Raw genomic sequence first — 24,261 nt, 5'->3', positions numbered from 1 at the left:
CACTGCTGAATGGAGATTTCAATCACGCGTATACACTGAAGCATTGACCTCTGTTGTTATTGCTCCCACAACATGGAAGATTTTCGATTGTCAAAATGGTAACGCTTTTAGTTCCAATAGTCTCCTCATGGCATGTGGCTTCATATGTTATTTAATAGTTCACTGCTTATGTAGGAATAAGGATGTTCAAAGAAGCAAAAGATTGGGCCCGTGGAAGTGTTAGTTGCTCCTACCTATATAAAATTTCATTCTTGTATATGATCACTTTTATCTAAAGTTTATTGTATTCAGCGTTCGAGTGATCACCCAGTAATGATGGCAGTGGGTGTAGTTGATGGAACTTCAGAAGCCATTTTCCACACTTTTATGTCTCTTGGATCCTCACGATCAGAGTAAGTCTTCCAAATTATTATTGATATGCTGCGGGAGGATGATAATGTTCCAACCATTTTCTTACTGCTGAGTGAAAATTATATGTAGGATTAGTAAATAGTGAACGAGAACTGCCATGATAAAAAGAGGGACCATATCAATAATGGGTTTAATATTGGTCAGCCTTTTAATATATATTTTTAAGAAAAGAAAGAAAATTACATAAATCAATTTTTTTCTTAAAAGTTAAAATTGAGTTATATATTTTATCTTTTGGAAACCAAAAATAAATGAAAGATTTTAAAAAAGGAAGTGTATAAGTTGATTTTAACTTGTAAACGAAGTTTTAATTATTTTGTCTCCTTATTTTTTATATGAGTACTTATTGATAAATTAATTCAACCTAAACTTAGATCTTAAATAAATGTAAGATAATAAAAAAAATTATGTTAAATGCTTTTATCATCGACATTCAACCTTTAAATTTTATACACCTCCCACCGTAAACCTTTTAGATTTTATAGTATATCTCCAAAATATGTAAGTCGTGTGAGTCATTTCTCAAGAATAAAGACATTGATCAGTTATATTCATTAGCATCTTCAGTACATGCAATCTATGGTAAATATGATTGAAATTTTATTGACTATTGATGGAAACTGTTTTTCGTTGTTGACATACAATGGAGTGTCACACAATTTTTGCAACAAGAGATTTTGATTAGCACTAGAGGCCCTCAACAGGTTTTCTGATTGCGTAAAACTCAACATGATCTGCGGATCTAAATTAAACTCGTTTTGGAATACATACTATCACTAGAAGTTGTTTGAACATTTTCTGATTTTGTGACAACTAATAGTGATATTCCAACAAAAATGCTGATGGCTGGTTTAGGTATGACACAGGTTTTGTGTCTACTGTCTAGTAATAAATTACTATGCTATAAATTGGGTATTTTCTGGAATATTCAATTAATAATATATATATATATAACGTTTTTAAAGTATTTCTAAGGATAGACAATAAGAATATGAACAAAATTTTGTTCCAGTATCATAGATAATGTTGGTGCTTTTCTTTAATCAGAGTAATAATATGTATCAACCTTTAATATAAATTTTTATTATGAATATTATTGAAGTAAAATTCTAACTTTAATTAAAGAACAGTACCAACATTACAATAATACATATGGCGGTATTGCATCTACGTTTTGTTCTATAAAAAAAATATAGTACGATTTTATAGAAATTTGTATGATATCAATGTATTGATAACATGAAATGTCACAGTTTTCAATAAAAAATTACTATTTTTTTTATCATATGTTATTAGATACACATTAAAATTATATATATATATATATATATATATATAATTTAGTTTAAATTAATCAATTAATGGGAGGATTCCCTGTACAAATGCTACTTATTCTAATGAGTTCTAATGTCAATTGCAAAATCCTTTTGTAGTTTTTAATACTTTCAAAAAGTTTTCTAAACGAAGGGGATAAGAATGAAGTAAATAAGTTGTGATTTTCTTTCGGTTTTCATTGTTTTCTGTTTATAATTTCGAAGAATGAAAAAAATCATTCTTTTCTGTTTTTAATACTTGTTCCAATTGTTGTTATTAAATCAATATTGGAGTTTCACCTTGATAGTGTGTCCATCAACCTCAATCTTTATTGTGATGATTAACGAGGTGAAACCCTAATCTTGACCGGAGAACAACGTTAAGAACACTCATAATCTTGCGACTAAATTTTGTCCCTTCTTGTTTCTCAAGAATTGGGATAAAGCTAGGTGTAATGGTTTGGAGACCCTGCTCCTGTTTTACAAACTGAGATTCATATTGAGTTACTACTAAGCTATTTGAATGGTCTCAAGCGAAACTCGTTTTGAATCCTTGGCATCATTCCCCTTATTATAATTTTTTTCTCATTCCAATTCAAATGTTGAATTTACCAAGTGTCTTGCAGATGGGACTTTTGTACATACCAAGGAAGTGTGGTAGATCGCATTAACGCTCACACTGATATTGTTCACATGAAGCTGTACAGTGATTGTCTACCATGGTAATAATATATAGAACTATCTTACAGATAATTTGGTCAAGAATACTTGGTAGTTGTTACTAATAAATCTCATTTATAGGGGAATGAAACCACGAGATTTTCTGTTAAGACGGTATTGGAAAAAAGAGGATGATGGCACATATGGTAAACTTTTTTGCAGAAGTAAAATCCACATTACGAAGCTCCGATTCTTTGTTATTATTTATTGGTTAATTCTCTTTGTTTTTTTGGTTCTGTAATTAACAGTGATGTTGTTCCATTCTGTTTATCATAAGAAGTGTCCACCACAGAAAGGCTACGTTCGTGCTTCTGTTAAAAGTAATGTATGCTTTTAAATTTGATATTATTTTACCTCTTAAAACCAATTGTTTGACAATTTGTTGTGGCAGGTCGTTTATTCAATATGATATCTGAAATGAAATTGGGGTTACTTTGAGCTGATTCACCTCTTGTTTGACTTCATTAATGTTTGGTAGGTGGAGGATTTCTAGTGACTCCTATTGACGAAGGAAAGCAATCACTTGTTAAACACATGCTCGCTATTGATTGGAAGTTGTGGAAATTGTATCCACGCCCATCATCTGCTAGATCCTTAACCATTCGTATGCTTGAGAGAGTTGCAGGTTTGTTTTGCAGGAATTTTAAATATAAAATTAAAGATAACACAATTATATATAATACACATCATAACAACTCAATACAATTCCAACTATATATAATTGAATAATTGTGTTAAACGGGTACCTGATGAGAACCCACGAGTCATAAGCAATCCCGATAAGAATCATGAGTCATAAGCAAACAGTTATATAAGCATAATCAGATAAGAGCAAGAACCTCTCACTGGACACATAAAATAGTCCAATCCATCACGTACTATTCACACTAAGAGCCCAATTACAAAATCTATATAATAATTATTATTATTATTATACACATTTATTTTACGTCATAATTAATAACAATGTAACCATAATAATTTAATAATGTTAATCCATAAATTAATATAAATATTAATATTAATGTTAAAAAATCTAACATGTTTAACATATGATGATGACGACATAGTAATTGTTCCAAATTTTATTTTGCATCCAAAAGGAGATATTTTTGTTGTTCCTCTTAATTTTGAAGAGCTTTTTAGAGATGCAAGTAAAAAAGATTAAAAAAAATCGTTTTTTTTCATGAGCATCCAAAGTTTTGGTGCCCCTTTTAATTTTAGGAACTATTTTTGAGATGTGTGTAAATGAAAAAAGATAAAAAGAGAAACGGAGATAGTTACACAATACACACACGATAGCACTTGTAGTGTCAAATTTTAGAAGTTTAAATAATTGTAGTATAAATAGTGCAGTTTTATTTATTTATAGCTTTTGCGTATAGACATTATGATAGATACCGTTTTTTTCTCAAGTCTTACAACAATTTTCACCATTTACAGCACTGAGAGAGTTGTTTAAAGCTAAAGCAGCAAATTATTGCTCTGAACCTATTGAAAAGGAAATAGATTTAGTGTTGCCTCATAGTAAAAAGGAAGAGGATATTAATAATGAAGTTAAAGAAGTGGACAGCAAATTGGGGGAACTTGTATTGGAGGAAGAGGCTAACAGAGAAACTTCTCATTGTACGAGTCTAGTGGCATTGAGTGATGTTGATGAGTTCTTTGATGTTCCTGAACCAAAGGACTATGATCAATTAGAAAATGATTGGCACTCTACCTTGCTTTCAGAGCTGCACCCTCAGTCTCAGGTACCATTTCCATACTCATATTCAATTCCTTCCTTAGGTTTCACCAAGATTTATAATGTCTTTTCTGATAATCTGCTTTATTAATCATAGTTTAAGTTTTGAACTTACTTAGAATTAGAACATCATTCTACAGTACTTAAAAGTAATTTATTATAATTATACTTAAAAGTTTGAAGATATTTAATCATAAATTTTAGACTAAGATTTTATTTTATTTTATTTTATTGGATCTAGTGGCCTATAAAATAAAGAGTAAACTCACAAATTAATCCTCAAGTAATAAGTATTGAGCATATTTGTCTCTTCCTTTTTAAAATTGTCCCAATAGTCATTAATATCACAATTCGTCAAGTATTTAAATCTCTAACGTTAGGTAACTCTTAAAATTTTTAACTTCAGCTGAAATATTACATTAAATGACATGTGTGATGTCATCTCAAGGACTAAATCTAGGCTTACCATCAGCAAAGGTTGTCATGGTAAATTTTGTAACAGTGACAATTGTGAGTAATGTAGGTGAGGAAGGGAGAAAATGTCCACGATAGTAGCAATAATGGTGATACAAATCAATAAGATTAGTTTATGATATTGTAACAATGTCATTTTAGTGCTTGAGATGACATCACACATCACTATACCATCTTACACTTTTTGAAATGGTTGCAAAGCTAATAATATCATCATTCTTTGAAGATGACTTTAGAGAGTAATTGGTATAATTATTCTCTAAAATTAACTTTAGAGAGTGGTTATATGCACAAATTAAAATTTAAAAAAATTTCCTCAATTTCTAACTTATAAACTCATGTAAAGATAGAGCGCTACCCAACTAACATCTCTATGATCTTTTTTTTTTGTCTTCTCGGTAATAATAAAATTAGCTCTTTTCACAACTCTAAGTACATTTTTCACATCTCTCTCCATTCTCTCTTTCTCTATGCTAACAATGAAATTTCTTATTATTTTGATATTTTTTTCTATTTACCAATGTTTCGTTCATTTAGATGTAGACTATTTAGTTAATATAACATCAAAACTCAAGTTTCAACGAGACAAATAATCAGTTTTGATTTGTGATAAAAAAAAAACTCACAAATGAAGAAAATTTGACTTTTAGACATACAAATCAAGTTTAAAAGTAATAGTACATTAATTTTGATTTATAATTAAAAACTAATAAAGAAAGAAATTTCAAATTTTAAATTTGTGATCCATAGTTTAAAAAGTTGTTGTAAAGATTACTCTCAAGTACATCAATTTTATATAGTGGTGCTTGTTAAAGCATTTGAAATATTCTCCAAAACGATGCAGATATGTTTTCTAATATTTTTCTATTGTAGTGCATGTCACTTAACATGACTTGTCAACAAAAGTTAATATTTCTCCCACGTTAATTAACGTTAGAGATCTAACTACTTAATAAACTACTATATCAAGAATGGACGGGACAATTAAAGAATATAAGACTAATATGGTTAATAATTATTATTTAAGAAACTAATTCTTGAGTTTACTCAGAAAATAACTTATCAAAATTAAAATTGAAGATTCTAATACTTTTTCTCTCTCTAAAGAATATATCAATTGAAACTTTAAAATCAAATTACATTCTCTCCTTTTCATCATTGACATGAATAAAAACAAAATAGATTTTATCTAACTCTCAAGCATAATCTTGTCAAAATAATTTCCATATAGCATGTTATAATGGGATTATTTAATGTTAATAAATCATTCTTTGAAATTTATAATGAATCACCACAATTCTTTTTAACTTGTTTTGATATTAAGTTTTATTTTGATCTTTATACATAACACTATTTTTTTCTTTAATCCCAATGTATAATTCATTCTTTCATTGTTATTTCTATTTAAACACATTTTTTTAATATTTTAATTTGATCTATTTCTTTTTATAAAAACTAAAATGAAATATGTATTATGTATAAAGATTATAAAAAAAAATTGTGTTATATATAATGAGTAAAATGATAAAATATTTAAATATAAGATAACATTATAACAAAGATTACGAGAGAGATCTATTTAAAAAAAAGTTATTTAATGATTTGATCAAAATAGCATTTAAATCTAAATTTATTTCATTGTATAATAATATATCATATTAAAGAAAATATTATTGTTAATATGCTTTTGTTATATTTTAATTTAAAAGTATTCATACAACATAGATATAATGCACAATAAGTTTATTTAATAATAATTTAAAAATTAATAAAATATAATAAAAATTATAATAAGTGTAAAATATTATTTTTAATACAACTTTTTTAATTTATTTTTTCTTCAGCGTGGACTAATATTGGCTTAAAGGAAAAGGTCTATGAAAAGTTTGTTCACAAGAAGTTATTAATTGATGAATCACGCATGTTGGATCATTAAATTTTGTGAATCAGAAATAATTTATTATATTTAATATAGTAAAATATTTTTAATTTACTTTTATTTATTAATTTTATTAAAAATTAAGTAAAAATATATAATAAAAATAATGGATCGAGTAAATTGTTATAATCTTTTAATTAAAATTTATTTTTAATTAGAAATTACATTGAAAGAAAAGGTTTGTGAAAAATTTTCTCACTAAAAGTTACTAAGGCTGTATGCATAAAGTGCAAATACACGTGTGGCAAAACATTAGCATGCACCAATAAACGTTAAAAGATGAATCAAGTATGTTTGATCATTAAATTTTGTTGACAATTATTATTATTTTTATTTAATATAATAAGTATTTACTTATACTAATAAAAATATTATTTATTTTTTAATTTTATTTATAAATTATTTTAAAAATTTAAAATACTCTTATAATGTCACACGTTTTTGCACAAAATAATTGTTAAGAGTAATTTGAAACTTAGTTTTCTGAAAAAATATTAAAAGAATATTACAAATTACAGGAAGAATAAATTGTTATATTTTCAATAAAAAAATAATTTTAAATTTTCTAGGCATTTATCAGTATTTGCATTGAAAGAAAAGTTTTATGGAAAATTTGTTAATTAATTAAATAAAGAGCACTATTAGGGTTGTCGTGCATGATTTTTAAGAGCAAAAGCACATATGTACTGTTCATCGATCGAAAGGCACTAGGCACTAAAGATATTCACGCATGATTTAATCATTAAATTTTTTGAATCACACTTTTATTTCATCTGATTTTTTTCTTTCTTTTAGAATTATGACTATAAAAGAGTTCAACCTCGTGATGTGCAAGTGTAAACAAAAATGTGGGGTAATCTTAAAAACAATATGAACTTGAAACAAGTACTCTTGCATTTGTTAGTCTCTTATATTTATTTTTTCTATTTTAATCACATCACTTATCATTATTTATTTAATTTTCTATTTTTCCTCCAATCAAATTATACGCTAACAAATCATTTTCGTATCATCATTGCTGACAGATCTCAAGTTATACATTTTCTCCTCTACCGTATAATACTAATACCTTTGCAATATTTGGTAATTTCAGTGTGCATTCAATTTTTTATTTTTTTATTTCTTTATATTTTAAGCTCTATTTAAGAATTTTATTAATTTTTCAGAGAAAGAAAAGAAAATTGAGTTATTTTTGTTTGGGAGTTTTTAGACATTTCAAAACTCTCTTAATCACACATTTTTAAGGTTTTATTTGAGAGGTTGAATAGAGTGAGAAAAAATGATTTGGAAGGTAAGGAGGAAAAAGAGAAGAAAGAAATAATAAGAATTAATATAAAATTATTTAGATTGAGAAACTTAAAAATATGAAATTAGAAGAATTTTAGTCTTTTCTTTTTTCAAAAATCAACTCCTAAACAAAGCTTGGGTATTTTCAATTTGTAAAGTTTGTATTGACCCTCTTTCCTCCTCTTTTGTCCTTCAAAGCTTTTTTTTCCTTTTTCTTTTTCTTTTCTCTCCAAACTCTCAAACAAATACTTTCTTTATTTAGGAATTGACTTTTAAAAAAAAAAAAAAAGACAAATAAAAGACTTTTGTGATAATTATTTTTATTTGAGAGTTTTTAAATAAGATAATTTATAAACCCTCTAAATTTTATATTTAATTTCTCCTAATTTGGTGAGTTTTGTATTAATTATTTTTTTCTTCTCCTCCTTTACCTTTGGACTATTTCTTTCACTCTTCCTCTAAACTTTTAAACAAAATCTTAATTTTTTCAATTTCTAAAACTCACAAAATAGTTGTTGTTTAGAAAAATTATTATTAAACTAATTGATAAAAGTAAAATGATACATAAAAATATAACTAATTATTGAATCAAACTAAAAATTAGGTAATTATATATTTTTAAATATTTTTCTGTCTTTAAAAATAGTCATTTAAGTTTATGATAGAAAAATTAAAATTGCATTCAATTGTCTTGCTTTTGTTAAAAGTATTACGAAATTTATATTTTTTAGTATATGATGTTGTTAGCACTTTTCTTTAATAAATTTTTTTAATTTTATTCTTATTTATAAGTATTTTTATTAAATAAAATGAAATAATATAAATAAATTTTACTTTTATTTTGATGATATTATATTATAAAGAAGTGAAATTTAATGATTTTGATAAATTAAATATTTACAAAAAATTAATTAATTTTTATTTATAATTTGAAATAAATATTTTTACCAAGTGACGCGCAATACTTTCAACCATCAACGTAATCTATGAAAAGATATTAAATTTTTAAAATTGAATGAATAAAAATGTATTGCAAAAAAATATATAGGATAAAAATGAAATTTTTTTAATTAAGTTGTTAATTAAAAAATTTGCAAGTTAAAATTAGGTTTAAAAACTTTAATAACCGGTCATTTAACTACTTTACTAAATAACTTATTTTTGTTAAATAAACTCTAGGATTTGCTATAATAATTCAATAAGAAAATATTAACATTTAATCCTTTTTGTTTGGAACACTTCTCATAAATATTATACATGAAAAATAATTTATAATATCTTAATTGTATGTTAAAATAACTTTGATCATTTTAGATTATTTCTTAATAGAATAATAATATTTTAATAGTCAGTAGCATAATTATTTTTAATTTATATAGGATGTCTGGACACCCAAACTAAGTATTAAAATAACATTAATTACTCATTTTAATATTCGCTTTTATATTTTCTTAATATCTATTAACACGCGCGGAATTAACAATAATAATATTTAACTACCCTTTCCATTCCACCTATATTACTAAATTAATTATTATTAGATGCTTTGACAACATATAGTTGCTGATCACTTCGTTATATAAAATCTCTTCACCTCTAGCAATAAACTCAACTTTTCATTTTTAGCGCATCATATCACGATTCCATACTTTTTTACTCAAAACTTATTATCTAATAATTTATTTTTATATTTATTTGTGATCTTATATTTTAATTCCTTATAATATAACTAGAATTATGATACAAAAATATAATAAATAAAATTTAATATTTTTCATGTTGTATTAAATATAACACAACACTCTTCTCAAAAGAATATAATCAAAGTATCTTCTCTTTTTAAAATTTTCTCCCATTATCATAAAATACTATAATATCATCAATTAGTATTTAGTCCTAAATAAATACTTAATGTATGCCTTTAATTTGTAAATGTTCATTACTTTAATCTTTTAACTTTATAATTTTACCAGACTCGCACTTTAATTCCTTATATATATATATATATATATATATATATATATATATATATATATATATATATATATATATATATATTGACACTAAAAAATAAGGAAAAATTAAAATGGGTATTAACTCATTTGTTGTTTATTTAGTAAATAATCTTGTTATAATGGTGTCTTACTATGTTAATTATTGATGGAATTTAAACTAGCTACTGGATGAACAGACTGCTTACCATCCCAAAATATCATCAGCCACTGGTTTGGTCCAAAAATTACACGATTTTGCAGGTTATTGCTGTTTCTTAATAATCTTTTTCTTAAGAATGAAAGGTATATGTAACATGCTTCAATTCTCAATGGTTTTCTGAGAAAATGGTTCCAAACATATGTTTGCTTGCAGTTCAGAACAAAGGGTACATGGATTTACAAGACATAGACATGGAGAATAGTGTGCAGTGCACTTATGGAGCCACTCTTCGTAAAGATTTAAGTTTTACTTTACCATGCAGCTGGTCTCCATCTGATCCATCTTTATTTTTTATTCGTGGAGAAACATATTTAAAAGATCGTCAAAAGGTATTTATGAATTCTAAAATTGTAGTTGTAGAAGTTCAACTGTAAAAATATAACCTTTTTCAATTAGAAGAAAATCTTAAGATTCTAGCCTAATAAATTATAATAGCTTATGTTATTTAAAAAAAAATGAAGATTGCTAGTTTGTACGAGGGGTGATTGCCTGAATTTTGTACAAATTTACTTGTATATATATTTTTTATTAAAGTAATGTTAAAAAATAAAATCTAAGAGAGTTTTTAACAGGAATCAGGCAGTATGGTTTTGTAAATGGTTTTGTCTAATTCGTGCAAAAATTTATCACTACAAAATTTTCACAAGCATTAAAGAAAATGATATGTCAAGTAATGTAGCTACACATGAAACTTTTTTCAAATCTTTTATGACATAAACTAACCAAATTTTAATTGAGCATGGTTATTAATTTCTCTTACCCAGGTCAAGGCAAAAGGCACCCTAATGCAAATAGTGGGTGCAGATTGGCTTCAATTTGACACGCGACAAGATGATCTATGCAGTCGTCCTGGTAGCATAGTTCAGGTTTATATTGTCTGCTCTTATTTTGTTGCTTGTGTGTGATTTTCTTTCAGGATTGATGATTTCTAGTTATTATGTCAAAAAATTCAAAAGAATCATTGTCAAAATATTGTCATTGTCACACGTGCCTTATGATTAATTCAGCAATATGCAGCAAAAGGTGGCCCAGAATTCTTTTTTGTCGTCAACATACAAGTTAGTATAACCTCATCTAATTATTGCATTTACCCTAATGATTGAGTATCATATTATTTACTGAATATTGCTATCATGAATCAGATACCTGGAAGTCCTTCATATTCCATTGTACTCTATTACATGATGGAAACTCCACTGGAAGACAATCCTTTATTGCAACGCTTTGTTGATGGAGATGACGCTTACAGAAACTCAAGATTTAAGCTTATACCACATATTTCTAAGGTTAACTAAGTCATAGATTCAAACAGAAAAAGCTTGAAAGAGTATCCTAATGCTTAACCCTCCTCATGCTTTGTTTCTCCCAGGGACCATGGGTAGTTAAGCAAAGTGTTGGCAAAAAGGCATGTCTGGTGGGCCAAGCTCTAAAAATACATTATTTTCGTGGGAGAAACTATCTAGAGGTAACATAGATATCTTCTTAATCATTAAAACTATTGTAGTTTTGCTCATAATCTTTCTTCCCACTTTATGATATCCACACACAAACATAAGGATGATGGTTAATTTACTAACTTCTAGTATTACTTTCAGCTTCTTTCATGTTTCGTAAGCTAATTTAAATTGTACATATTATCAGCTGGATATCGACGTTGGATCGTCAGCAATTGCCAAGGCAATAGTGAACCTAGTTCTTGGATATCTGAACAATTTGGTCACAGAAATGGCTTTTTTGATAGAGGTACAAATATAATAACAAGTGTGGTTGTGCTAGACCAAGATGTAGAATAAGCATTCATTTTTTTTAAAAATAAATGCGCCATCATACTAATCATTCATTTATCAACAACATTAAATTATATAGTTGAGAAAACTCACAGTTTAGTCCTTAATAATCATATTATTTTTTTTTTAAAATTTTGATGATGAAAATAGTCTCTTTTTGGTGATTACTTTAACTTTCGTTTGATGAACCATGTGCTGATGGACCTGCAATTTGTGTACGTCATAAAAGGAATATAAGGAAACGCAAGAGCAAAGATGGTAATGAGATAGTGAGCTAAAAATGGTAGGAGAGGACTTTGTTGCGTAGAACATAAAGGCATCTAACTATATGTGCTTATATCAGTTGGGACTAGAGAGAAAGGTGTTGCAACCATTAAAATGAATGTGAATATAGGCAAAAGATTGCACACTTTTGAAGATTTAGGATTGATTTTGTCTACCCACAATAAAATATATATAAAAAATAAAAATAAAAAAAACCATTCCCAAAACTTATAATAGAGAACAGTTTCTTAGCCATAGTTAAAACTTACTTGATCCATTGCTTATTCACGTTTTGCCAATAATTTAAAATCGTGCCAAAGTTTTAGGTTACTGTGATTAGATTAGACTTGCCAACACTGTCAAAATGGTTGCCTAAACTTTAAACAACAGTTTTTCTATTTTAAAACCGATTTTTTATTGTTACTTAAATAGAAAAGTGTTGTAAGAACATTGTTTTCTCTTTTTTCTTTTTCTATTTTTCATACTCTTTGTAATTAGATCTCATTCCCTACTCTTTGTAATTTTTTTCGTTTTTAATATTAAAAAATATCATATTATTTTTCATGCTAACATTTTACATTTGATGATCTCTGTAGGGAAACACACAAGCAGAGTTACCAGAACTCCTTATTGGAACATGTCGACTCAATCATATGGATGTATCCAAAGCATTTGTGGTCAAACCATAATATCGCAAAGGAATCTATTTTGTATTTTTGAGAAGGAAAGCTAACATTTAAACACAAATAAAAAAAGAAAACGAAGTTACAAAATTAGGCCATACTTAGCTAAAAATCATCAAATATATCCAATTGGATTAGTTAGGGATGTTGATAATTTGCTGTAGATGAGAAATGAAACATTTTACAAATATTGTTGTATGCGTCATTGTCCTTCCAATCAAATCGGTATTGGTGCACATAATAAGAAATTCCCGTTGTATATTTGCTTGGGCTATTTAATTTGTAAAGCAAGTTGTCGAATCCTCTCTCAATCCTACTCTGCAAATTTATGTAAAATTTTGATTGTTCATAGAAGTTGTTTATTAAACTTGTTTCAATGATTGACAAAAAGGTAAACTTTTTAAAAGGGAAAATTGTTTCAACTAGTTATTTGTGTTTTTTATAAAAATTTAGTTTGGTATGAAGAAAATGACAATATCAACATGATGTGTATCACGTTATATATATGGAACTGAAAAAAAGGTATTCCAACAATTTAAGATAAAATACAAATCATTATAACATAAAATAAATGCAAATAGAACAAGGAACTAGTTTGACGAAAAGATTTGGTTTAGAGCAACCAAGACTACGGTCATCTAGATAAAGTATCAAACAAAAGTCAAGTTTCCATTATCATTGATAATAAACGGATGCTATGAGCTAACGTCTATATTAGCTCAAAGAAAGAAGTTGAAGGAGCAAAGGATGGAAATGGAAAAAAATCAATCCAAAATTACATTACACCTACTATTTTAGTATTTCTGGAAGCATTATGACTCCTAATATAGAAGTAAAAAACTTCAAGTTGAAGCCAACTTTAATCAGTATGGTTCAAAATTATACACAGTTTGAAGGAATGCCTAATGAAGACTCCAACATCCATCTAGCAAAATTCCACCAACTCACAAACACTATAAAGTACAATGGGGCCACCAACTATACTATTAGGTTTTAATTTTTCCCCTTCTGTGTCATAGAAAAGGTGAATGCATGATTTGCTACATTACCTTCCAATTTCCTCACAATATGGGAGGATTTGACTCAACAATTCTTAGGAAAGTACTTTTCTTAGCAATTCTTAAGAAAATACTTTCCTCATCTAAATCTGCTAAGCTTATGGCAGAGATATCCAATTTTTAGTAATATGAGTCTGAATCCTTATTTGAAGCATAAAAATAATTTGGAGAACTTCTGAGGAGGTGCCCACGTCATGGTTTTCTTGTGTGGAAACATATGCAAATTTTTTGTGGTAGACTATCAATCTCCAATACTGTTGACCCTCACATTATTGCTAAGAAGGACTTATGTGAGGGAGAATACTCACCCTTATGACTTATTTTTCAAGAAAATGAAATTGAATAATAAAGGAAAGTTGATTTGATCTAGAATTATATTCTTAGTGAGATTGTGGAGAAGAATTATTCTAATGGTGTTTAGATTAATTTGAAGATTGTAATACTTTTGATTAAGTTTTGTTCTTATTATTTGACAAGAGTATGTCAATATTTTTAAGGTCAAATTGTTTTAAATGCATGATACTTAAGTTAAATTTTGTCGTAATAAGTACTTCAAAGTATGTTGTAATATTGATAATTAGTTTACTTTAATTATAGTTTCCATTCCATTTCAGATAGAAATTTACCTTACTGAATAGCAAAGTTATTTATATTTTAAATTTATATATTTGTATCATGGACTAAATAAATTGTCAAGACAAAAATTTTAGTTTGTTTTATTTGTAAATTTAAAATTTCTAAATTATTTCTCTTAAAAGTTCTGGACTATTCCTGTCTTTTCATTAATTTAGATTATAGAAATGCAAGTTTGATTTTTCTTCAGTTCTTAAACGATAAACATAAAAGGAAAATTCACTTTAATTTTTTTCCTTCCTATTATAAAATTTTATCAATTCTAAATAACAAAATTAAAGATGTTATAAAAACAAGCTTTTAAAAAGGTCAGGTTAAGCTTAATAAAAAGTCTATGATAAGTAATGGGTAAGGCTTAAATTTCAAAATTATTAAATAAGTCAGACTTATTTATGCAAAGCCTAACCTAACCTAGCCTATTTTCATCCCTACTTACACCACATAATAACTCTTAGTAAAATTAAAACAATTTACCAATTCAACTCTTAAATCAAGTAATGTTATCTTCATGATGATGTATGTTATCTTTTTAGTCTAGAACACAATTATCTTCTACTAGAGACAATTATATTTAAGTTAAGTAAAACTACTATAGGTGGAAAAGTTTTCCCTTTTTAAGTAATTATTTGTACCTGTGTCATCTAATAATTAATATTTATTTATATTTTAATAATATAATATATATTAAAATTTAATTTTTTATACTTTATGCCAATAAATCTTGACCCATATTAATTTAAATAACATTTTATTTATAACTTCAAATTTAAAAACATGGATGAAGTTAAAATAAAAGGAAAAATATAAAATATAAATATAACTTAAAATGCCTTTTTTTAATTTTTTATAAACTTTCATATATAAATATGTTTATTTTAAATAAAATATTCAAGTCGCATATCTGATGTACTTATATTTAAAAAATATAAAATATACATAATATATACAACTTCTATTTTTTTATTTTTAAACTATATAAATGGTGTATAATTTACTAATTTGTTTTTTTTAAACACAAGTAAATGGTACAAATTCAACTTATGTTAATTATAAAAATAATTTAAAATTTATACTAATCATGTAATTTTAGAATTAAATTACACTAATCACATAAAAAATAGCCATATTTTTGCATTTTATTTCTCTTTTTTGGTTTTAATTGTAGCATTAACTTGTTAAGGATTATTTATTTATTTATGCTTACCTTTCTCTCATCACATCACATCTCTTTATAATGTCTCTGTAACATCCTTAATTTCTCATTCAATATAGATAATAATTTATAACAAGTATAGAAAATAAAGTGTATTTTTTAAATTTATAGCTTAAAGAATTTAAGAAAAATAAAATTTACATTTCTTTTATTCAATTTATGAAAAACTCATAGGTATTCAAAAAATATTACAAGAAAGAGTTTCAAAATTTTAAATTTATAAATAGAGTAAAAACTAAAATTTACATCTTGATAATTTACTTACTTCATATCACATACGTATAAGTTTAAAACATGGATAACATTGTCTTTCAACAAAGTAAATTTTTATCCAAAACTAGATGTAAACTACAATTAAAATAGCTAACTAACAAATATTACATATACCCTTCAAATTATTAATTACAATAAAACTTATAAAATATTATACATTCAAAATAAATAATATGAAAATTTAATCAGAATTATTACAATCTTCGAAATCAATTTAACCCTAACAGAGCAATTTTTTTTTATAATTTCACTAAGAATATGGTTCTAGATCAAATCAACTTTCTTTTATTTCTTCAATTTCACTTTTGGAAAAATAATTTGTAATTGTAAGTATCTTCCACTCCACTAAATTTTTTATTTTACAAATAAAACAAGTCATACAGAAACATCATTAAAGACAATATACACGAAGATAATGCTAGCTCGTATATTATACTAAGGAATTTACAACAAATTAAATATTATAATATCAAATCATTAATATTTCAGTATATGCACTAAGACCATGTCATTTCATATATTCTTACATAGATCAGCATATCATAATACGTACATTATACTCATATTAATTAATGCATTACAATACATGTATTATAATCAAACTCGTCGATATATTACAATACCTGTATTATAATCACGTCAATCAATATGTTATGACTCCCGTATTATAATCACACATCTCACAATTTCACAATCGTCGTCCCTGAGATCTCTTGAGGTCTTCCATAAGTATAGATAATCGCTAGTTAGCCCATGCACATGAATACAACGTATACAATAAAGAGTCTCTCAGTAAAAGTATAGTCAGGAGTGTTAGAAACGAGTGTGAGATCATGTGATGCATTCGTATTCAATAGATTGTGTACACATAAGCAAATGTCATTCACCACTTTACATTTCCTTTCAGACTTCCTCAATTAGCTTCATATTCTATACTTCCAGTGTATCTCTGTAACTATCCATACACATTTTAGTCAATTTTTCAACACATGCATTTTCTCAATAATTATCAAATATTCACCTTCATTTCTTTTCATCACGTTTCTCATGATAATACAATTTCCATTCTTTTTCTTTCTTGTTATAATACAATTTCATCATACTAAGTCATTCAAATACTGTTAAATCATCAATTAATTTGTCAGAGGTCAAACACCCTCAGACTTAACTCTAATTGCATATTTTCAATAAAACATATTTCACTTCATTCATTACTTTAAACAAACAACCATATTCTCAACTCATATTTCTAAAATAAGAGAAAGTATATAATCACATACACACATCAATATTCTTTCTAAAATTTTCTATCATATGCAATCAATTTCACTTCATATAAATCAATTCAATATGTCGAAGCTCAGACACCTTTAGACTCAACCCAATTGTACTAATAAGTCTATATTTTAGCTTGCTTTTATAGCCCATAAATTTATATTTGGTCTTTATTTTAATTCATGTATATATTGTGCAGTTTAGCATAAAAAGGTCATAGTTGGATTTTTGGGCATTTTAGGTCCAAATTGGCTAGAAAAATAAGCTTCACAGTAGTCATCACTCTTAGACCTCAAAAGCAAGCACGAAGGGTGCTTCAATTCAAGCCCATGCACGGTTGTGCTTATGGCCTTGCACGTCTATGCTCACCTACGAGAAGCTCAATTATGAAGCAATTTTATGATTTTTTAAATCCTATTAAAAGGAACCTCAGAGGCATCCTAAAAGACACCTTGTCATTGATATGTGATACATCTTTCATCTCATCCTTCTCACATTCTTTGATCTTAGGCACACTCTTGACTGGACTTGGAGCTTTAAGCGATCATACTTGAAGATTGAAAACTCATCTCATCCCTATGACTTTATTTATGATTGTTTTACTTCTTTTTTTTAGCATGAGTAACTAATTTCATAGCTAGGGTTATGAGAATTCTTTTCATAAATTTATGAGATTTTGATATTTGAATCTAAATTTGATTTTTGTCTGTGATTAGTGTTTATTTTATTACGCATAATTGTATGTTGTGAACTAATCACTTGTAACATAACCCTAATTAATTATATTGTCAGGCGACCGTACCTCGATTAGTTAATAGATCTATAGGATAAAATAAAAAAAAGAATTAGGTAGGCCAAACAAATCTTTCTCTTTCAATCGTTATTAAATTAATAAGTTTATAGGTGTTTTATGCTTTCTTCAATTAATATCTTACATGGTCATTGTGGATATTAGTTTAGAGAAAAGAATAGTAATATTCCATGACCATTGGGTATTGACAGTATAACACCTTCAAATTTTGTAGCCCTTGTACAGAAAAATATGAGTTTTGGATGCAGGGTATCTCGCTGTAGCGAGATATCTCTTGCTATAGCAAGAAAGATGCGTCCAAAATTATGCATTCTGATGCTCTTTCACTGTAGCGAAGAGCTCTCGCTGTAGCTAGAATGACAGACAGCAAAGAAAAATTTTGTTTGATTTTTTCGCTGCAGTGAGAGAAGAGCTCGCTGTAGCGAAAATATAGCGAGTTAAGGGGTATTTAAGGGCATTCAACCTAGGAAACTTATATTACAATCCAAAATCCCGATCTCTCCCCTATTCTCTCTGACCTCTCACCCTCTATTACTAGATATCCTCCTCTAAACCTCAATCTTCCTTTCAATCTGGGCTTGAGAGCTTAATCATTCATATCTAAGTAAGTTTCCTTGAGCTTAGTTCTTTAACTTCATTCTTATTTCTCCATTTTATCCAATCTAAAGGTTTGAACTTTGTAATACTCAAGAAAGACTTAAGCCTTAAGATGATATTCTCTACCAGAATGTTGTGTCTCTCCCTTGGATCTCTAGGAAAGCTCGATCTGAGAAATCCATCTCCAAGTAAGAGGAGTTGATCCTGAACCCTAAGTTTTATTTATGTAGTTTAACATAGAAAACTCAACTAGTTGATTCTAAGAAACAAAACTGTAATATTTTCTGTAAAATCATATTGTAGAAAATGGATTTCCTATAAGAAAACTTTCTTTTGAACCCTAACTTCGGTATTTCGTTTTGGGTAATAGAACCCCAATGATTCTCTAAATTGTATTACTAAAAAAAATTTGGATATAAGAAACCAATAATTTAATCCAAAAATCATTTAGATAAAATTTTATAGTAAAAAGATGAGTAACTAAGCTTCTGAGGAATTTTTAAGATTTTACTATTATTTATGTATAAACAAGTAATATTGGACTTTAGGATAAGCGATCTTATTAATGTTGAGAAAGTGTGTATGTTGGATTGTACAATTGGACTGAGTCTGCAGGTATTTGACCTTCGACCATTGTATTGATCTGTGTGAAATTGTTTGAGGATCTTCTGTGTTAGATGAAAAGTAAATGATATGACATGATGAAGGAATTATGAGAGATGTGATTATAAATAATATGTGAATCAGATAGAGTGATGGGTGTTATTATGACACAGGTATTGTGGCACATCAAAAGGTGTACTCATAATACATGTATTATAATACATTAAGTTGTGTAATTAAGACTTATGTATTATGACACGTTGATCTATGAGAAAGATATAGAGAAAATTGATAAATGTGTAACACGCTTATTTTGTTATTTATTATTATTGCAATTTATGTTACTTATTTGTGCATGTTATTTGAAATTAGAAGCGTTTAATTGATATGAACTATAAGATATCTCGTTATAGCGAGAATGGGGCGGTGAAAATGAAACTTTCTGGAGCTGTCTCGTTGTAGCTACAATCTCTCACTGTAGCGAAGAACTCTCGTTGTAGCTAGAATGACAGACAGTAAAGGAAAAAAACTTCTAGTTTTTTCGCTGTAATGAGAAAGTCGCGAGTTTGAGAGATATTTAAAGAACTCTCGCCTTAAAAACTTCATTTTCAACCAAATCACCTATCTCTCTCTATCCTCTTCGTTCTCTCCCTCTCCTTTCTCAGAGAAAACCTCCAATAACTTTGGATCTCCTTCATATTTGAGCTTAAACGTCTATTCTTCTTGGATCTAAGTAAGTTTCTAGAGCTCATCTCTTAAATCTCCTTTCTATTTCTTTTTTTCTCTTTTTCATAATAGAAATATACCTTGTGATGTTAGGAATAACTTTAGTCCTTGGGTAGTATTTTAGATCGAGATGTGAAGTTTCTCTTAAGAGGATATGAAGAACATAGTTTTTGAGATTCGTTTCCAAGTAAAGGGAGTATTTCTGAGCCCTAGTTTTATTTTTGTATGTAGTGCCCCATGAGAACTAAAGTAACCTATTTTAGTAATAATTTATAAATTTTTTATGAAACTATATGGTAAAAGTGGATTTTTAGTATAAAGAAAGGTTATAAGTTTATTTGAAATCATTGGAATCAAATCCTTAGTAAAAGTAATGATCTAGAACAACACTAAAAAATTTTATAATTAAGTTACTTGAGATGTATATGTGTTGAGTGATAAAAAGTAAAAAATACTGAACTTTAGGTTAGAAGACTTTATTGAGACTGAGGGAATATGATCTCCAGTAAATTATATATGAACTATACGATTTGGGTTGAGTTCGAGGGTGTCTGACCTCTGGCATATTGGGTGTTAATATAAATGTGTGCCAATGTGATAGAACAAAATAATTGTGCTGAATTGTATGATAATGTGTTACTGTTTGAGGTTAATGCTGAAATAATGGAATACGATGATTGTATGAATTTGATGAAGTTTAGCCGGTACTTGAAAGAATAAATGTATTTATCATAAATATATGAATTAGAATTAATTGGGATCTGCAAATTATTGAATATGTTTTGATTAATCAAATGATGGGAAAGGGGATGGAAAATGTGATGGTAAATGATAAGTCTGTAATTAGGCCTTATTTTACAGTTCATATATTCATATTTGACCTTTATTTTATTTAAGTTTTACACTAATTTATATATTAATTGTGTAGTTTGATATAAAGAGGCCGGAAGTGGATTTTAGGCCCAAATTGATAGAAGATTAGAGCTTCGCAGCAGCCAGCATGCCCAAACCCTTCCAACAAGCACGGGAGTGCTTTAAGCCCATGCACAGTCGTACTTAAGGCCTTGCACGGCCGTGTTCATCTGCGGAAAGCCCAATTATGAAGAGTTTTTAGGGTTTTCAAACCCTATTAAAAGGAAGACTTGAGGCACCATTAGGAACACCGTTTTGACATCTTGGCTTTGGTTATAGAATACATCTGATCTCATCTCTCTTGCACGGGATCCTTGGCACATGCTTGGCGAGACTTGGAGCTTCAAGCGATCATACTTGAAGACTGGGAACACATCTCACACTCTAGTTTGCTATTTCTTTTGATTATGGCTTTGTTTATGATTGTTTTAGTTCTTTTCTTTAGCATGAGTAACAAAGTCCATAGCTAGGGCTATGGGAACTATTGTTCATGAATTTATGGAATTTTGATATTTGAATTTAAATTTGATTTCCGTTTTGTGATTAGATTTTATCCTATTGCGCTTCTTTTTTTTTAATCCTAATTAATTATATCGTCAGGAGACTGTACCTCTGTTAATTAATAGATCTATAGGGTAAAACAAGACAAAGGATTAGGTGGACCAAACTAATCTTTCTCTTCTAATCGTTATTAAATTAACAAGTTCATAGGTTCCTTAAGCTTTCTTAAATTGATGTCTTGCGTGACCATTAGGGATGTTAATTTAGAGAAAAGAATATTAATATTACATGACCATTGGGTATTAATAGTATTCATATGAATGATTGGTAATCACAAGGAAATCGAATTTAGAGTTAAATAGAAAAATAACATAAAGGATTGAATGAGTAAACCCATATGCTCTAAGTTCCTCTCCGAGTAATTTCAACCAAAACGTGCATTTGTATTCCTTACTCTTAGTTCTTAGTTTTATAATTGATTTTATAAATTTTTGTTTTTAATTAATCTCGTATCTTTGAAGCTTAAACAATTGAATTAAGAAATTCTTAGTAATTGAAAAATAATCATTGTGGGACGATATTTCAGGAACTTAATTTAAGAACCATGTATTACTTCTCGATGGGTACACTTGCCATCCGAATAGTAAAAAAGGATGCATGAATATAACTCTTGCGAAACTGTGTGATATGAAAAGTGATGAATATGTGTAGAGAAAGGAATAAGGAATACTAGTACGTGTGTCAAATACACTGATTGGTGCGATTATGATATATGTGTTGTAATACACCGACTGGTGAGATTATAATATATATGTTATAATATATCAATTTATGTGTTTGCAACATATGTATTAAGATAGTATAAAGTGTTGCGCCATGGATTAAGATATAGTATGGATAGTTCAGGGATACACTAGGGGTGAAAGGTCTGGAGTTGATTATGGAAATATGGTGGAAATAAGAGTGGTAAATGTGGTTCATTGATGTGTACACGATGTAAAAGTGGGATGCATTTATAGGTCTCACGCTTATTTCTTGACCAAACTCTTAACTATACCTTTGCTTGGAAGGTTGTGAACGCACACGTATCCGTGTGTGGTTTAGCTTATCATCGACTATCTATGCTGCGTAACTCATTTGCAACTAGTTAGAGTGCGTTGGCAGCGATTTAGGGACTGAGAGTACCTAGAGTTCCGTGAATGATGAAATATTCAGATTTGAAATGGATAAAGTGGCACAACATTATATATTAAGTAATGATAGTTGGTCAAGTGTGAAATGATGTGCTTTCTTATTTTATCATTGTATGTTTGACTGAAAAGTTAAGTATTTGATGGAATTGATGTCAATAGATTAACTATCTTTAAATAATAAAAGATATTGTATTACATATGTGAATTAGATGAAGTAGAAATCTATGTACTTTGGATGTGAATTGATGAATATTTTGGAATCAAAATGATTAAAGTGACATAAAATGAGGAATGAAGTGACCATAGTAATAAAGAAGAAATAGATGTCAATTGATTAAGTGATAAATAATGTATATGAATAAATTTGTTAAAAATAGAATGTTCTTAACTTATTAGATGTTCATTTCAAAAATGCTCTCTGGATTAATATGATTACTTTATAAATTTAGAGTTTTGGTGGGCAAGGGATGCTCACCCTTACAACTATTTTTCAGGTAAAGAATGTTGATTCGTTCTAGTGTCATACTCACAAGGAATGGTAGGAAGGAAACTGCTTTGCAGAGTTGAATTTATTTAAAGGAGAATTGTAAAGATATTATTGAATAAGTTCTATTCAAAATTATTTACTCTATGTAATTATATATATTGATAAAAAAAATTATTTGGAAGTGAAGCACTTTGATAAATTTACTGTGAAGGATGATTTGGAAAAGGACTTCTTATAAACTTATTTATTTTTTACTTCTTTTACTTAATTAATTGGGGATACTTCTATATTTATATAGAAGAAATTATTTAAATAAATATAGGATGTTACAAAATGCTAAGAAATTAAGAGAAATAGAATAAGTATAGACAGTCACAGAGATACACTGAGTGTGAAAGATGGGATGATTGAGAAATATGGGAAAAATAAGGGTAGTGAATATTTTTCCATGATTATGCAAAAATTAATGAAAATAGAGAGAAAAGACACCACAAGCCTCACACTCATTTCATGACCTAAACCTCGTACTACACCTTTGCTAAAAGGGGTCAGGTCGGCAACGTGTGCATCCGTGTTGCTGTGGCTAACCAGCAGCTATCTATGTTATGAAGTCCTCAAGGGATCCCAAGAGCGATGAATATGAAAGTGTAATGAATGTGAAATTGTGATGAACATGAAGTAGTATAGAGATTGTATGATTATAATGTATGCATTGTAACATATCTATTAATGTTATTATAATATATGTGTTATAATACATTGATGGGTGCGATTAAGACACATGTATTGTGACATATTGATTGATGTAATAGAATACATGCATTATGACATACAGATTAGTGTAGAAAATGTATGTCATAAATAATTACAAAAATGATTGATTTATTATATGTGTGCTCTGCTCTGATAATAATTTGTGTGTTTTGAGTATTTTTATTAATTGATGTGCATTAGAAATGTATTAGCCAATATTTTCTGTACTATATAAATTTTATGTCAAATAAAGAGATTTGGTAGGGCAGGAGATACTCACTCTTACTAATATTTTCAAGTAATGAAAGTAAAGAGATAAAGATGGCTGGTCCGTTCTAGGATCACAATCCAGTAATATTGGAAGGAAGACTGCTGTGTAAGGACTAGAAT

The 24,261-nt window shown here is 27.8% G+C and overlaps 1 protein-coding gene and 1 non-coding gene across 2 annotated transcripts; one reads left to right on the top strand and one right to left on the bottom strand.

Annotated features, from left to right (window-relative positions):
• The first annotated feature begins 315 nt into the window (after window positions 1-315).
• On the top strand, window positions 316-12,842 carry LOC113859549 (protein ENHANCED DISEASE RESISTANCE 2-like). The gene is made up of 14 exons (XM_027492292.1): window positions 316-392; window positions 2,351-2,446; window positions 2,526-2,590; window positions 2,693-2,764; window positions 2,923-3,069; window positions 3,888-4,195; window positions 10,065-10,143; window positions 10,256-10,431; window positions 10,867-10,968; window positions 11,110-11,160; window positions 11,245-11,388; window positions 11,472-11,567; window positions 11,744-11,845; window positions 12,750-12,842. The coding sequence occupies exons 1-14, from the start codon at window positions 316-318 to the stop codon at window positions 12,840-12,842; spliced, it is 1,608 nt and encodes a 535-aa protein (XP_027348093.1).
• A 1,146-nt stretch (window positions 12,843-13,988) lies between these two features.
• LOC113860397 lies at window positions 13,989-14,095 on the bottom strand. The gene has a single exon (XR_003503849.1). It is a non-coding gene; the product is annotated as a small nucleolar RNA R71 (small nucleolar RNA).
• Between the last annotated feature and the right edge of the window lie 10,166 nt (window positions 14,096-24,261).

This window comes from Abrus precatorius, unplaced genomic scaffold (assembly GCF_003935025.1).
Source record: "Abrus precatorius isolate BTA unplaced genomic scaffold, Abrus_2018 Scaffold2, whole genome shotgun sequence".
In the NCBI taxonomy this organism is placed as follows: Eukaryota; Viridiplantae; Streptophyta; class Magnoliopsida; order Fabales; family Fabaceae; genus Abrus; species Abrus precatorius.
The sequence above is the reverse complement of the archived record's forward strand: the minus strand, read 5'-3'. Positions and strand labels throughout refer to the sequence as shown.